At 35.6% G+C, this 18400-nt stretch overlaps 1 protein-coding gene across 1 annotated transcript in view; it reads right to left on the bottom strand.

Annotated features, from left to right (window-relative positions):
* Window positions 1-17416, bottom strand: part of KCNH8 (potassium voltage-gated channel subfamily H member 8) — a 340011-nt gene extending 322595 nt beyond the window's left edge. Inside the window, exon 1 of the mRNA XM_003924923.4 lies at window positions 17119-17416. Coding sequence (XP_003924972.2) covers window positions 17119-17194 — 76 coding nt within the window. The 5' untranslated portion in view covers window positions 17195-17416. The remainder of the gene's footprint in view (window positions 1-17118) is intronic.
* Between the last annotated feature and the right edge of the window lie 984 nt (window positions 17417-18400).

Genomic DNA, 18400 nt, shown 5'->3' with positions numbered 1-18400 from the left:
CAGGAGCAGAGCCTGTAGACAATCTACATACACATGAGTTAGTTCAGCCAAGATCCCAGAGCAACCCAGCTAAGCCCAACATGGATTAAATGACTCCCCAGCCAACTCACAAACAAGTGAGTAGATAACTAATATAGAAATAAGTCTGTAGTATTAACCAAAAAAATCAACATTAACTAGTTTTACTGTTAAAATAAGTCTATGTTATTAATTTGACTATGTTCATTGTTAATATTACTTGTTTCTCAAGTCTCATATATTCAATAGTTTGGATCTGCACAAACAATAATATACCTATCAGAAAAGGTTGCCTATCAGAGTTGAGAAACAAATAAAATTGAATGCAGAGGATGTGTCATTCTATTAGGTTGATGTGAAAGTAATTGTGGTTTTTGCCATTACCTTTGAAGCAATCTAACAGTGCTGTAGTTTTAACTCTTCCCTATTCCACCCCAGAAATCATTTCTAACAGCATTTTGAAGCACAATTCATGTACAATAAACTGCACATCAAGTGTACAATTTAATAACTTTAACAGATATATAAGTCCAAAACATCACCACAGTCAAGACAGTGACCATATCCATCACCCCCAAAAGTTTCCTCATGTCTCTTTATAAGTCCACTCCTCTTGACCTGAGCCCCACTCCTAAAGAACCACGGATGAGCTAGAAGCATTTTAAAATTCAAGTTAGTGTGACACTGTTTTACAAATAACTCTGAATATATTATAATATTAACAAGCTCTGGACTTATGGATGGCAAAGCTCTCAATTCTCCAACACCAGTGCATTATTACCCCTTAGGTAAAAAGAGCCTTTTGGGTACTTAATTCTAATAAGAAAGGTTAATTCCTGAGTAATCTACTAAATACTGTTTATAAAGCATTGCCAATTGGGAACTTTAAGGGTTGAGCTTCCCAGATAACGTCTTCTTAAAAAGCATGTTCTCACTCATAGGCGGATGTTGAACAATGAGAACACATGGACACAGGGAGGGGAGCACTACACACTGGGGTCCATTGGGGGGAAATGAGGGAGTGACGGGGGGGTGGGGAGGTGGGAAGAGATAGCATGGGGAGAAATGACAGATACAGGTGAGGGGACGGAAGGCAGCAAACCACACTGCCATGTGTGTACCTATGCAACAATCTTGCATGTTCTTCACATGTACCCCAAAACTTAAAATGCAATAAAAAAAGCATAAAAATAGCTTCTAAGCATCTCATAGCAAAGTCAAGTATGATAATCAAATTCTTAATCATAAACTTAATGCCTTACACTTTAGATCTAATTTTTGCCTTTTCTGAAACACAGCCTGCTATGGTCAAAATGATGTGTTTAGATTCCATCTTCACTGCTTATAAAATGGTTGACTTTTGACAATTTATTAGACCTTTCTAGGCTTCAGTTTCCCAATCCATAAAGTCAGAACAGAAACATCTAACTTGTGTTGTTGTAGAGATGAAATAAACTAATGTAGGTGAAAAATATCAAGTACAACATTAGGTCCAAATTTGCTTATTAAATGTCAATTATCTTCCCTTTTCCTTTTTTCAAACTAAAAGCAGAGTAATGTTGAAGAAAGAGCATGGGTTTTGCAATTAAGAGGAGAGTAATAGCACAGCCTTCACTTGTTCTATCTTGAGACATAACAGCCTCTAGAGTTCTCTGCCTCCTTGTCTCTGAAGTGAGCACAATAAACATATCTAGGAGCAATGACAGGCCAAAAGAGACACATGTCAATCTTTGCAGCATGTAAAAACTAAAGAGATATCAGTGTTACATCAACTGTTGAATATTTAATATTTACTGTTGACCCTGGAACTAGGGGAACCTCCTTCTAGTAGAAAATCTTCATATAACTTTTGACTCTCCCAAAACTTAACTACTAATAGCCTGCTGTTCACTAGAAGCCTCACTGATAACATAGTCCATTAACATGTATTTTATATCTTATATGTACTATCTATGGCATTCTTACAATAAATTAAGCTAGAGAAAAGAAAATGTTAATAAGAAAGTTATAAGAAAGAGAAAATAGATTTACTATTCATTAAATGGAAGTGGATAATCATAAAGGTCTTCATCCTTATCGTCTTCACATTGAGTAGACAAAGGAAGAAGGGATGAGGATGGGTTGGTATTGCTTTCTCAGGGAAGGTGGCAGAGGTGGAAGAAAATCCACGTATAAGTGGACTTGTGCAATTCAAACCTCTGTTGTTCAAGAGTCAACTGTATATTAACAACGAAAATTGTGGAATAATTTTTTCCCAATTTCATTAATCTACCTCAGAAGATAATGAGAAAATTCAACTATTTTAAAAGTCTTCTTTTTGGAAATTTGTGCTTGGCAATCTGAGGCATACCCAAAACCTCTGCCTAGTTCAAATGGCTTTGAAAATGATTTTATGAAGTGAGTATAATATAAGGTATCAATTAGGGACTCCTTTGAGGTGAAAGTAGGTATTAAAGAATAAAGTAATTCTCTAAGTATTTATTTTTAGTTTTGACTAGTGTTACTATATTGATAAACCTGTAAAATTTATTTTCTGCAAAAATACTTTAAAATAAAATTTTCTGTTATATATTTATGTTACCAGGAAATGAAATAGTACACTAAACACAATATTTTATAATATTTTTCATATTTAAATCACATATTTAGCCATATCTGTCTCTTATGCCAAGTTGTTGGTGTTATTCTGAAGACTATGTTTCTGCTTTTCTCCTGTGTAGTATCATCATTTTTTTTTTTTCATAAAATTGCCTGTAATTTTCCTCAAAGGTGTATTTCATAGTTAATACATTTGGAATTGTTGATGTATTCAATTAATGCTTCACAATAGACCATACAAATTTTAACTGAAAAAATATTATCCGTGGTTGCTAAAATAACCTGCAGGCATACAGCAAATTTTGCTAAATAGGGGATATTTTAAATTCTACTTTCCCCCCAAATTTTGCCATGCTAAGAATACTCTTACTTATATATTTTTTATATTGGAAAGTGCAAATATTGCAGTCCAAATATTACCTCTTATTTTGCCTCATTCAGAGTAACTACTTTCAAAAACATTTTTGTAATATAAAAATTTATCATAATAGATGTCTGTATGATTCTTTCAATGTTCTTCCAGATTTAGATGTTGCAAAATCGGTATGGAACATAAATCTACCTAATGAAAAGACAAATTCTTTCAAAATATTTTCTAAGTTAAAATATCTCAAAGAAAAATTAAATAACTTTAATATTAAGTCTGGTAAATAGTTTGAGCTCTCATTGTTTAACGTATTTTCCTTCCTTATATAGTAACATATTTCTTTTTCTTATTTTTCTTATTCTTTGAGAAGGAGTCTCACTCTGTCGCTCAGGCTGGAGTGCAGGCATACATCACCATGCCCAGACAATTTTTTTTTTTTTGTATTTTTAGTAGAGATGGGTTTTCAACATGTTGACCAGGCTGGTTTCGAACTCTTGTCCTCAAGTTATCTACCCGCCCTTGGTATCCCAAAGTGCTGGGATTACAGGTGTGAGCCACCATGCCTGGCCTTCAGTGGTACATTTCAGCATGCTTCTATCTGCAAGTTTTGTTTTTAAAAGTTGCTATTTGTTAAAATGTTTAAAAGCTGAAGTTTTTAGTGTTTTGGTTAATTACAAATGTTGGTTACATATTTTCAAGTGATTTCCAACAAAATGAATACAAAAGTCTCATTTGGAAAAGACTAATAACTTTGTTGAACACTTAGATTGTTTACAAGTAATAATTCAAAGGCTCAGATATTTCAAAACTCTGACAACAGGCATTAAAAAAAGAAACCATGTAGTGTCCTTCCAAATACTTTTTCTGTATTTGATGTATCTAATCATGTAGTATAATTACTGTGCCTAATTCTCCACATATAAAAATATGTGGCAATTTTGACCAATCTAATTCTATAGTGATTAACATAAAAGTGAATTATGTGTACACTAAATCAAGTCCAAGAACATTTATGCTTCACACATTTTATTAATTTGGAAACAGTCTTTGCCATGATACTGTGCTCTACCAAAATTTAATTTGCCTTGTCGCCATAAAATTAATCTTTAATGACCTTTTTAACTGAATTTGCAACAACATTTACAGAGAAATATAATTCACCTACAGAAACAACTTTGAAAAGCTTTACTTAAATTCAATTAGATACAAAAACTCAACCATTATTAAAATTAACTGATGGGCTGGGCTTGGTGGCTCAGGCTTATAATCCCAACAACTTTGGGAAGTGAGGAGGGTGGATCCCCTGAGGGCGGGAGTTCGAGACACACCTGACCAACATGGAGAAACCCTGTTGTTGCTAAAAATACAAAATTAGCTGGGTGTCACATGCCTGTAGTCCCAGCTACTCGGGAGACTGAGGCAGGAGAATCACTTGAACCTGGCAGGCGGAGGTTGCAGTGAGCCAAAATCACTCACCAAAACAACAGTGAAACTGTCTCAAATAAATAAATAAATAAATAAATAATTAAATTAACTGATTTTCCATTGAAAATCCTGATGACATGAATACTTGCCAAGTGCTTTTACTAATAACAACACATTAATCACTGGTGCTTCATTTTTTTCTACACTCACAAGAAAACTTGGAATCAAAATTAACAAAATTTTCAATAAAACAAACTACTGTCTCCCTCAAAAAAAGAATGAATTGCAAAATCATTTTGTGAAATGATTAAGTGAAAGAAGGCAGACAAAGAATGCTACACACAGGAACCCTCCTCATCTGAGAAGGATGGGTTCCAAGACCACCTGGTGCATGCCTAAAACTGACAATAGTACCAAACCCAACTGCCCTCAATTGGAACAGTTTCTGTTCATGTATTCTACCCACAAATGTAATTCCTGTTTCATCTTAAAAATTCCTTTTGCATCATGTATTGTGGCTGTCACTTTTGCAGTTTGAGGTGTGACAGCAAAACTAGCACATTCTTTTTCCTTCACAATTTCACAGATAGGTTTATTCATACTGTAGATATAGCAACCTCAGCATTTTTTTTTCCTCTTCTCATTATGTTGAGAATTTTCATTTTTTCACTTAAAGGAAGTACTTTGTGACTTCTTTCTGGAGATGCGGAATCGCCAGCATCACCACTCTTGCTCTTTAGGGCCATTATTAAGTAAAATAAGACTTACTTGAATACAAGCACTGTGATTGCTGCAACAATAGACGAGATAACCAAGATGCCTACTATGTGACTAATGGACAGGTGGTATGTACAGCATGGATACTCTGAATAAAGAGACAGTTCACATCCTGGGTGGGATGGAGTGAAACAGCATGAGATATCATCAACTACTCAGAGGGTATGCAATTTAAAACTTATGAATTGTTTATTTCTGAGATTTTCCATTTAATATTTTTGGAACTCAGCTCACAGAACATAACTGAAATAACGGAAAGCAAAACTGCTAGTAACGGGGGTGAGTACTGTACTGTATGATTTCATTAATATTACATATTAAACAAAGCAAAATTTAAGGCATAAAAGTAGATTAGTAGCTGCTAAATACTGAAAGTGGAAGGAGGGCACTGATCTTTGGGGCTGAGAATGCTATTCTAAATCTTAACTGTGGTAGTGGTTACATGGTTGTATATATTTTGTAAAATTCATTAAATGCTACACTTAAAAGGAGTGTTTTTTAGTATATGTAAATTATATACTCAATTAGTGATTTTTGGTATATGTAAATTATATGAATAAACAAAATTCATTTGGAAGAGCAGTCCTTTGATCTAAATTAAAAGTTATGCTTCACAGAATATGTCCAAGACACCTCTGCAGAATGAATCATAATTTTTAGGTACAGTCTTAAAACAGTTACGTGTTTTTAAAAAACATGCTGATGCTTATTCAGCAGATTTATGCATTCTGATTTAAATGTAGTCAGTGACTTTACTGTAGTCAATGTGAGCACCCATGACAAATGTAAATTTCAGTATTTTCTCTGAGTTATATATGCATCATCAATTTTCTTACAAATGAGAACTGAATAATTCATAAAACTTATTTTTGATTTTTGTGAGCTCATAGATGCCAAAAAGGTTTATTATAGTATTTTTTATACCAAAGATACTGATAAATTCTAAATATATTGCATGTATACATAAACTATAATTTCCTGTATTTCCTACTAACTTCACTAACTTGTGGGCTGGTAGCTTCATGCCTCCCACAGACCATGACATTACTAGTTGGAATACAATGTGCATGTTGTTATAGGAAAGGAGATGATAGATAGAGATACAGATATAGATACAAATGATTTGTATCTGAAAAGTGTTGGGATAAAAATGTGTGATATTCCTGGGCATGTTTCAGATTTAAGCACACATTAAAGGAAAAACTATACTCACTAGACAAACATTTGAAACACCATCAGACAAGGCCATAGCCAAAACTATAAGAACTAACTGGAGATCTGCCAACCAGTCCTGGCTCTGTTCTCATACAACAATGAATAATAATGCCTCATTATAATATGAAAAATCTGGCACAAATTCTAAACCAGATGGGATCACCTTATAATCGTCACAAACATGGATGTGCTGTTTTCCTACCAAAATCAAATAACATACATGTCCAAGAAGAGAATATAAATTCCAATTTGATATATATATGCACATCACATATATGTATATATACATATATACCATATTACATACACTATATCATATATCTGTATATATATTTTACATAATATATATCACATATATATTTACATAATATATATAACTATATATATATATATATATATACACACACACACACATATAGTGTAAAAGTTCTATAAATGAAGGGAAAATCCAGCAACATGCCAAGTAACTTTTCTTGACAGGATGCAAAGATAGTTTAATATCATAAAATCTGTTGAATTCATTATATTAATTGATTCAATAACACAAATAATAGCTTTGATAGATAATTTCAAAATTGATAAAATGGCTTAATGAAATAGGAATACATTGCAAAGTTTTTTAATAAAGCACAAATATATAATAAAATATTTACCTCTCAAATGACAAACCAGGAAACACTCATTAGAAAAACAATAAAATAATTCCCCTTAAACTTAAGAAGAAGAAAGATTTTCGTTATGGCTACTGTTTTTTAACATTGATCTTAAAATGCCAAAGCAATTAGAGGAAAAAAGTAAGTGTTGCAAAAATCAGAAACAAAAGGCAAATTTTTTATTATTTGAGACCAGTATTATTTGTTATCTGAAAACTCCAGGAATCCAACAGCAAAATTATTACAAAGGATAGGAGAAAGTCAGTAAGCTGGCTGGTTAAAAAATAATAATAAAATATAGAAGTTAATTTCCTTCAAATAAACCAATGTGATTGAATTAGAAAAACCAAAACAGTGAAAGAAAACCCTGTATTTTACATAGCAATTGCAAAAGTAAAATTACTAGGAATAAAATAAGTACAAAATGTTTTATTGAGAACTCCCTCAAAAGGTGTAAAAAATAAAAATACCTAGTAAGTTTTTTAATGGGAATTTTTAATATCAAAAATATCATATTTCCTATAGATCAGTCCATTAAAAATACCTTCAGAATTTTTTTTAACTAGCTAATCTGATACTTAAAGTCATATAGATTTCCAAATAAGTACAATTAGTCAAGTAAAATTCTAAGAAAAAAAAATGAAATGAGAATTTTAAGAACGTATCACAAATATTCTATAATAAATATTCCATAATTAAAATTGGAGTACTAAAATATACAGAAAAAGATTAATTAATATAGGATAGAAAGTCAAGAAATTGAATTACATAGAGGAATATAAAATATGATAACTAGACATCTCAAATTAACATAAAGAAGATAAATTCCTGAATAACATTAGGAAAATTGGATACAAATTTGAAAATAAAATAACTTTGATTCCTATATTATACTCAGTAGATTAAATTACAGAACTTATTAATGGAGGAGAAAAAATTGAATATGTAAAATAAAACTATAGTAGAACGTAAAGGATATGTTTTAAAAAGTATTCACCTACTATGTACTCACAAAAATGAAAATTAGTAATAATAATAGTAATTTCAAAATAGGAAATGCCTTTCTAAGTATGACACAAAATCTAGATGTCATAACAGGAAAATTTATTAATTCATCTATATAAAAATCAAAAGACCAACCAAAACTTGGAAAATATATACAATTCACATTACTAATGACATGTTTCATTTTGTAAACTATATAAATAGCCCAAATATGTCAAAAAAGGAAAAAAGAACAATTAATAAGAGACAATGAATATAAAAATGTAATGCTCAATAAAGCATGTAAATAGCTCTTAAACATATTAAACAATTCTTAACTGCATTTATAGTAAATAAATGTACATTAACAATGACAAGAAACCACTTTTCATCCATTAATTTGAAAGTAAGTCATGGCATAAAAAGGAATATGCTGAAATGATATACAAATATTAGCCATTATTGATATCTACCAAATAATTGTATAACTTTTGGCTTGCTAGAACCAATAATAGAATACACAGTATGAGTACTGTGTAGATAAGCAAGAGGCCTAGGTTTTTATTAATGACGTATCCTAAAACCTGAAACTACCCATTTGTTAAGAGAGAGGGGCAGGCTCATTTTTGGATGACTAAGATGTAGCCTAACCAAAACTGTACCAAATTAAGACAATACAAAAGCTCTTCCTCACTGCCCAAGCCCAGTAGCCTCATTCTTTTCCATAACTCATGGAATCACAGCAAAACATTTATCCAGATGTTAAGGTAAAAACCTTGACCAATTTTTACCTTCTACTTTATTCTCTCAATTGAAGGAATAGCCAGAACACCACAGGTAAGAGTCGCCTACTTCTTGTCAAACTGAATATTTGACATTTCAGTAATATCTGAATTTCTTATGTGGATCCTTTTTTCCAGAAAATCAAATAAAACATGGTAAGACTGGTAAGTGCTCTGGTCTCGGTTCCCTCTAGTTCAATAACCGGAATAAGAGATTCATTTGGACTGACAAATACAATAAAGATGTCTGTCCAAAAGACTGAATAGAAAGCCTGAATAATAGACTTAAAAAAAGAGCTTTATAGACTTGAGAGTTGGAGGGCTAAGTACCCTTATTTCTTCCTGTAAGTTCATTGTGGAAAAAAAGTAAACTATTCCTCTTAAAAGACATCAGCAGTACCTGACACTGCAAAGTATATTTCTCCCAATAAAAGTAGACTCAAAATAGGTAGAAGAATTTCCTGTATATGACCTTAACAAGGTAAATATCCACTATAATAGCTATGAGAATTAGAATATCTTCACAGAGATTAACCTCACAACAAAATTAATCACCAGAAAGTACTAAAGTCAGCAAATTCTAAACAGAAAAATCTCAAAATGAGTTCCTTTTTAAAAAAAAAAAAATGGACAGTAGATTTTCTTTGATGAAGAAAACTGCTTTGCATAGTGAATGCATTTAGTAGTTCCATTTGTGAGTCTTAAATACCAATTTTAAAACATCATTTAAATGACAAGTATTTGAAGCATAGGATATCCAAAGGGGAACAAACAGCATATAAACTAGAAATGGCTAAAATATTTTAAGAAATATCTTCTTTGTAAGAGCTAGAAACTAGAAACAATACTACAGACCACCCTAGTCTGTTTACACTTGCTATAAAAGCACATTTTAGAGGCAGTATGAAATAGTAGAAAAATCTCAGGCTAACATGATATAGTAGAATTCTGAGCTTGAATTTTGTCACCTTTGACTCAAAAAGTGGGTTGACTTCCACTTCGGTGGGTCATTGGGTTGTGGTAGAAACAGAAAAAGCACCAGCACAGAACACATTATGCATGTAGACATGCCCAGGAAGATAGATACTATTATCACTAGAGTTGGTAAAAGAAATTCGTGCCGGAACCACATAAAAATAAGAGACTGGAAGGCAGTCTGGAATTGTGTCTCAAAACTAAAGGTAATCATGCAATAGTGAATAAAAGGAACACCGGTTACCACTGAAGGGAAATAAAGATAATTAATATACAGCCCTGGCCATCAAGGAAGTTAAAATTCTTTTACTCAAAGAAATATTTACTGAGCAAAGACCATTTCAACTATAAGTCTAAGCAATCGGAATAATGACACAGTTAGGGTTTCAAGGAGTTCATAGTTGAGTGTTAAAATATGAAAGCATATAATTACAGCACATTTAAGAGCTGATTAGAGGGATGGGCAAGACCATGTGGAATTATACAGAAAATGCTATGTAACTTTACTCAGAGCCTCAGAAAAGGAGTTTGAAAGAATGTAATCTTTAGGATGGATCTCGAACAAAAAGCGTCTTGCTCTTCAAGTGAAATGCAGAGTCCCAAAACCATGAAAGAGCAAGGGAATTTAGAATGAGTATGTGTGCAGCCTGAGAGACAGTGGTTAGAAAAGATTCTGCAGAGTCATCTCGAGGTCAGATGATGCTAAGGACATTGGACATTATCCAAAAGGTACCAGGGAGCCAAAGGATGGCTCTAAGCAAGAGTGTTACATGATTAACTGGTAATATTGTTTTTCATGGAAATCACTCTGGGAATAATGGAAACTGAAGAAGTGGGAGTGGAAGAAGGGACTGATGGTTTCAGGGGTCTAGTTAGAGAAAGGCTGCAATTGTGGAGATAAAAAAAGAGGATCAAAATCAAAAGAAAAGCAATAAAGAGGGAAATGGGAGGCCAAATTAGGGCACTGCTGCAGTAAAATATTAAAATTTTGATAGCTAATTAGATGTGTGGGCAGTCAAGGCCAACTCAGATTTCCAGCTTGAAGAACTGGATGGTTGGTGATGCCAATAAGGAGGCTAGAAAATGTAAGAAAACAAATAGGTTTCATAGGCTAGAAAAGATTATTAGTTCATCTGGGGACATGTGGAGTTTGAAGGGTTTATGTGACATAGATGGTTGTATTAACAACTATGAATGATAGCAAAATATATCTTCCAGGGACTTTATAATCCAATAACTATATTTGACTATTTAAATTACTGAGAAAGTTTTTCAATTGCTCCAGTTGCTAAGTATGAACTGTGTCATAGGTAAACTTGAAGTCTCATATTTTATGTTTGTAGGCTGTGGTAAATCAAAATCGATTTTAAACACAGCATTTAGACAATATCAGCAAATATACATTGTCAGGGTGAAGCCTACCTTTGCAGCAGGTTCCAATTCTATACCTTTTACTGTTGGGATTTCCCCAATCAACTGCTTTAGCATTGAATTCCAGCAAACCCTCAATTCTTTTTCTTCACCACAGGCATAACTCTAGAATAACTGGGGTAAACAGCCCTGGAGGAGAAAAGTAGTCAGCTATATGGTGAGAAATAAATCTATCACTTCCCTAAAAGAAAAGTAACTTCCTAGGAGAAAGAAATATCCTGAGAAAATAAATACACCAACTCCACTGTACTCTATGGAACTTTTTAAAAAAGCATTATTAGAAGAGATAATGAAAATAAACATCCTAAGCCTAAAGTTGACATGTACTATATTGTGCTTTAGACTGTAGAACATGGGAAGGTTGAGCATTTTGGAAATATTTAACATAGTGGCACCATACTTTTTATTTATTTTTTTTTTACCAAAATACAAATCTATCACTTCCAATGGCTTATTATGACCAAAAACTCTGGGTTTAAAGATCTTTTATGGCTGCTTTCCATTGCCCTCTTACCTCTACATTGACCTCTTGACACACTCTAAAATGCTTGTTATTCTCACTAAAGGCTTTTTCTAGCATCAATAACAGGTGCTGCACAAATTGGCAAATTAAATAGAAATTGTTTTTTCCACCTATCACATATGATACAATCATTCCCACCCAAAGTTATTTATTATATGAAGCCCTCTCAGATCATTCCTGCATAGAAACTATTCTTCCCTCACCCAAGTGTGCATAGCTCTTTATCTGCACCTTCTAAATTACTTATCTTTTTCTAATCTTTATTATGGTAATTTGTGAATGTTACATTGCCCCATTAGAGAAAAAGATAATCCTGATTCACCCCAAAGATCCTAGCACAATGGCTTTGCATATAGTCAGCATTCATTAAATATTATTAGAAAAATGACTGAATTAATGAATAAAGTACACATTTCTTTAGAGAGACTTTGACCCTCCTAGGAGTATGTTGAGTCTAGGATATTTCAGAAACTAGTAATTCAGGATCCTCAATATGCTTCTTTCTGTAAAGGCTTTTTGTTCTTTGCCAGTCTCATTGGCCAGAAGAGGTCTTATGACATGGCCTTTGGACTGAAAGTAATGAAAAATGTTAGCGCCTAGAAAAAATATATATCATGGACATAATTCCAATTTTCAGCATATTACATATCCATTTTCTCTATATAATAATGCCCAAATTGTCTGATGTTAGTTTTTAAAAGTATGCAATACAACTTTTCTTATCATTTGTATATCTCACTAATCAAAACAAAATCATTTCTGATAAAGACATAAATCCAGTTCCTGTAATTCAAACACATTTTTCATTGTAGTGAACTTACGAGAATCCTTGTGATAAGTCCTTTAGAGGGCACAGAATTCATCTACAAAGTCAAGAGTATGATAATGGGTACATTATCCTTCACCCTATGATTCTAACATTAAGGGATCTATGTACCTTGATGAAAGCAAAAAGATAAAAAGAAAAAAACCTTGAAAATTTCCTCTGTAGAGGAAGTATTTCAATTTTAACAAATTTTCCTTTTCTTTTTCTTTTTTTTTGAGACAGAGTCTTACTCTATCACCCTGGCTGGAGTGCAGTGATACAATCTCAGCTCACTGCAGCCTCTGCCTCCTGGGGTCAAGGAATTCTCCTGCCTCAGCCTCCCAAGTAGCTGGGATTACACGCACATGCCACCACACCCGGCTAATTTGTGGATTTTTAGTAGAGATGGTGTTTCATCATGTAGGCCAGGCTGGTCTTGAACTCCTGGCCTCAAGTAATCTGCCCATCTCAGCCTCCCAAAGTATGTGAGCCACCTTGCCTGGCCTCAGTTTTAAGAAATTTCTTTGGACCATTTTGAACAGGCTATATAGAAGTGCATAAAATATGCAATACTGATGAATTTCTAAACCATCATGATTTTGAATACTTTCATTGGAATCTTGTTGATGGAGTCCACTGGGCTACAAACTTCCTTTCAAACTTAAATTTTTGTCTTAGTAACCTAAAAGAGAAGAAGTAGTCTGGCTAAATTTTGATATGGCTAGAAAATGTAAGCTAATCCACCATTATGTTTGAAAATGGATACTTCACTCTGAAAGCTTTATATCTTATTTAAGGTGTTTTTCTCAAATAGTATCCTATGACAAATATTGGTACCAAAAAACTATTTTTTCATATATGTATCAATGTGTTCTCTTATTATACTTTCCCTTTGTCCAAATTAATATTTATTTACTTAAAGCAAAAGTCTGAACAGAAAAGGTTTTCTTAAAATACAGTAAATATGTTTTTAAAAACCCAAAAAACTATGTATAAGTGAGCTAGTTGCAGGCCATAACGTTAGGAGTGTCTGTGTGTATGTGTGTGTCTTAAGAGTGGTACAAGTCAGTGGTTTTGTTATATGTGATAATTTAAAGAAATTCTTTGGAGTTATTTTTACTTTTCCCCCCTAAATGGAGTATACGTATTTAAGATTTCTAAGGTCCTTAGTTTTTCTAAGTCTCACTACATTCAGTTAAACACAAACCATAGAAAATATTTCAAGAGTAAATATATTTGGTGGTAATTTTATGCAAAAAGATTTATATTTTTCAATAATGGTTGCAAATTATATTGGATATTAGAAAAAAAGCTTCAATTAATAATCCACAATTGTCTTTCAATCCTGACAGAGCTCACTTTTTAAATATTAAAAAGAAGAAATATTATGTAAAATAATAAAGTGTCACTAAGTTATAAAATGTGTTATTAACTTCTGTTATGTTGCCCTGTAATAATATCTCAACTGATAAATAACAGGAGTATGTTATAGAGTTTTATGTTATCGTATATTTATTTTTCCTGGGAGGATTTTCAGATGATGTCTTAGGTTGTTTTATTATTTTCCCATAAAATAAATCATTAAAGCTAATGATAATACTACATGTTGGGTAACTTAGTAAGGCAGTTTGCCAGGGTTGTTGTTTGCTCTCTTATTTGTTTTTCATAAAAATTGTCCAGAATAAAATAAGTAAAACATACCTCACAAATAAGGTAAAAATTATGCCAACTCAACATATTACATATTGAGTATAATTAACATTGTTCATTTTCCAGCAAAGTTTTTATTTGAGTAGGTGGCAATTTTGTAAATTTCAAATTTGTAAGTTGCTTTATCTTGCAACAGAAAATAAATGACAGCTATAAAAATCAAAAGGAGGAAAGATGATCATAGGAAAATAGTTTCAGAGATAGTAATTATAAAACTGTATCAACAAGAAATAATGACATGAGAAGTTAAAGTAAATAGCTAGCTGGGGAAATGGTTTACCCATGATTATTCAAGTCATCCTGCAATTTAAAAAGAAAGAAAAAGATAGGAAAAAAAATCAGAAAAGAAAACCCTCTTTCATTGAGTGAGTGGGGTTTCTTTTTTTTTTTTTTTTTTTTTTTTGAGACGGAGTTTTGCTCTTGTTACCCAGGCTGGAGTGCAATGGGGCGATCTCGGCTCACTGCAACCTCCACCTCCTGGGTTCAAGCAATTCTCCTGCCTCAGCCTCCTGAGTTGCTGGGATTACAGGCATGGGCCACCATGCCCAGCTATTTTTTTTTTTTTTTTTTTTGTATCTTTAGTAGAGACGGGGTTTCACCATGTTGACCAGGATGGTCTCGATCTCTTGACCTCGTGATCCACCCACCTCAGCCTCCCAAAGTGCTGGGATTACAGGCTTGAGCCACCGCGCCCGGCTTGAGTGGGGTTTCTTGGGAGGAGAGGTGTTCACTAAAGGTAAACAAAATCTTACCAAAGTCAACCTTTCTTCATGTTACTTATCACCTTCAAATTTGCTTCTCTGATTGTCAGATTTCATGCAAACTTATTCCCTCCAGGAATTCCCCAGATGCTGTGGAGCACAGATTAAGCATGGTCTCCAAAAGAGTTTTAGATTTTTTACTATATACTAAATACAGGTATATCATGATAGTCTTCCAAAATAAGGATTTAAAGTATCTAACCTATCTTATTAACATCAATGTGTAGCCCACATAGAAAAAGAACTATTTACAAGTGCATCCATCTCTTCTTACATGCCCTCCTGCTTATCATGCATATCACTATAGTCAGAATCAGAGGCCAAGATATTTCCAAGCTGATGATTTAAAGCCCCTCTCATTAGCAATTGATATCTGAATGTAACACTCAAGTAATTCCCAAGGCTGTGCTGGGATGATTCACTACACATTATACTTCATTCAACTTTAAATGACAATGAGATAAACAATGACCATTTTCCAATTGCCTCATTTTCAATATTCGCATTCAGGATCAATGTTTATAGCCTTTTAGTTTTGAATGTTCAAGAAAAAACAACCACATGAAATGGATCAGCACCTCAGGTAATAAATAGTAGTACCCACAATCATGCATGGTAAAACACAGCAGTGGTGATTTTGTGTGGAGCTTCAGTGGTGTGGTAGTGGCAATGACAGGGACTTGAAGTTTTCCTACAATATTTATTATTATTATCTTAAAAAGACATATCTCATAACATCACACCTCATACATAACGTCTGACACATTTAGAATATAAAAGGGGAAAGAATGACTAGATGTAAAGATAAAAACACTTATAAAGTGACCAAATACCCACACCAACTACCATGATTAGCCTAGATGTTAAAAATAAAAAACTGATCAAAATTAAAGTAAGTAATTCGTTTCTTTCTCATGTAAACTTTTCCAACTACCCCTGAAGCGTGAAAGTCCAAGACTTGCTTCCCACTCAAACAAAAGATTGTGTATTTAGACTACTGGAATGGAAATGATATTAGTATTGCTTGCCCGTATCAGTTCCAATAAATATACAGAGTAAAAGCAATGATATCTGAACCACTGCGAAGGACTTTAGGATAAGAGAGTTTCTCTGAGTCTTGTATAACAGAAAAATGGAAGATTGTGCACAGAAGCAGGATAAGCTAGAAAGAAGGTGAGGATATTCATAGTGAAACTAAGAGTATTTATTGAAGGTGGTAGTACAGACTCCTAATTACAGAGTTAAAGCCTTTTGGGAAGATCCACAGGGTCCAGCAGAGAGCTTGACAGGCTTGGGGAACAGGGACCTGACCGTGGTCCTGAAAGAGAACAACTTGCAGATGATTCTGAACCATCTGCAAGCAACCACATAACACCCCATCTATTTTTCCCCTAATGTAGCTTAAATGAACGAAATGACCAATAACATTCGTAAAGTAAAAACTTTATCTTATGAAAAAAAATCAGTCTTTTTTAATGTCCTTCTTCCTGAACAGTCTCTGCTTGACTATTAGGCTCATTTCAGGATTAAGAGATACGCTATGCTAGCTCAAAAGCAGGAATCAAGATTCTGACAAACTCACAACGCCCAAAATTCTACAGAAAGCGTACACTTGGCAATCCTGTATTTCTTAAACTCAGATAGGGAATCAAACCTATCCGAAAGACATCACGGAATGAAGCTCCAAGAAAGAATACTCCAAACTCTGCATAATCTAGGGAGCCTTGACACTCTAGAAAGACAAGGTACACCAATATTCCCATTTTCACCTCAGAAAATTACAACCAATTTTCTAAAGACACACCAAAATGTACGTCCCACAGTGAATGCGGGCGTCGATCTTTCCTCAGGGAGGCTATTTTCAGTCCTTAAAAACCCCAGAAGTCAAGAGAGCCAACTACTACACCAAAACAAAGTGTTAATACTACACCAAACCGTGAGGGGATAAATTTCTCCGCAAAAAAGACACCTTGGCAAGAACGGAAGAAAATTCACTCTGCTGGTGCAAAAGGGAAGGTGGGAGCAAAAGTAACGGGTACAAGAAAAATCAGTCTCAGAAAATGCCATACCAGTAGTCCAAGTGTTAAGACTTACGTGTTCCGTCAAAACGGGTGGCAATGGTGTCCAGGAAGGTGTTTTGCGGCGCCAGTAATCCCTTCATAACCGGCATTTTTCCAGCGTGGTGTGAAATTCTCCATCAAAGTTTGTCCAGAAGGATGGTTCCAGAGGAAAGTGCCAAGAAGGGAGAAGGGGAACCTGATGACGGCAGGGGAGGGGGACCCGGCGTGACGGTGGGGTCGAGCCGGGGAGCTGGGAGGATGGAGGGAGAGAGGGAGAGGGTTCCAGCCGCCCTGGCAGTGGCAGGAGCAGCCCCGAGAGCGCTCCGGGAGCCCGCCCCACACCTCCAGGCTCGGCCCGGCGCAGGCTCCCTCTCCCGCCCCCTCCGCCCCCGCCCCACCGTCCCTCCGCGGGCCACAGCGCCCGCCAGGCGTCGCCGCACAGTGCCTCGCTCCCCACCGCGCCCGCCCGGAAAGAGCCCGCCGCGGCCCGGGGCGCCGCGCCCTGACCGAAGTCTCTGGGGTCGTGGAGAGCGGCGTTGAGAGCCGGGAGAGGCGCTGAGCCTCCGGGTCTCCAAGGGGCGCCGGGAAACGAGCGCGAGCGCAACGCCCACCCCCCGGGAACCAGGGAACAAAGACCCCTTTGTTCCGGCTCCGTCCCACTCCCGGGGAGACTGGAGTCCCGTGGGTGTGGTATTGGAGAATGGGAGGAGACAGGTCGGGGCAGGTATCCGGCCTCTGCCTAGAACTTAGGAGGGGGAGCTCCCCGCCCCCCGCCGTGGTGTCCAAGGGAGCAGAGGCAGCCAGGAGCCCCGCGGGGAGGTGGCCCCCTCCCGGAGCACCTGCCATTTCGAGCCCACGCGGCAGGCGCAGGGCAGCCCGAGTTAGTTGTCAGGCCCCTCTCCAGTCACCAAGGTCTGCTAGTCCCGGAAACTGGCCCCGAGCTCCAAAAAGGGGTACTTCAGCCCTTCTCCCCGAATGCCATTGGCCTCCCCAAGCCACCCCAAACTTTTTAAAAAATGGCCTTTTAAACGGGCGATGCATGGTGTCCCATTCTCCGGTAAAATGTGAACAACGCATTTCTAGAAAAGTTTGTTATTTTTATTAATTTGCAAAATACCAACCAAGTAAAACCAGTAAGGCAGCCTTCCAGAAATAGCTGCAAACGCAAATCCCCTAGCCTGTCCCCTTTTCCGCAGCCCCCACCCCCCGAGACTGACACCTCCGAGAAGAAAGCCTGGCGGATTGCCAGGCACCGAAGGCGTCTCGGAAAGCGACAGCGCTCTCCCCCAGGCCTCTCTCCCGGCCCCCGCGGGGAC

This window comes from Saimiri boliviensis, chromosome 9 (assembly GCF_048565385.1).
Source record: "Saimiri boliviensis isolate mSaiBol1 chromosome 9, mSaiBol1.pri, whole genome shotgun sequence".
Taxonomy (NCBI): Eukaryota; Metazoa; Chordata; class Mammalia; order Primates; family Cebidae; genus Saimiri; species Saimiri boliviensis.
Note: the sequence above shows the minus strand (reverse complement) of the source record. Positions and strands in the feature narration are given on the sequence as shown.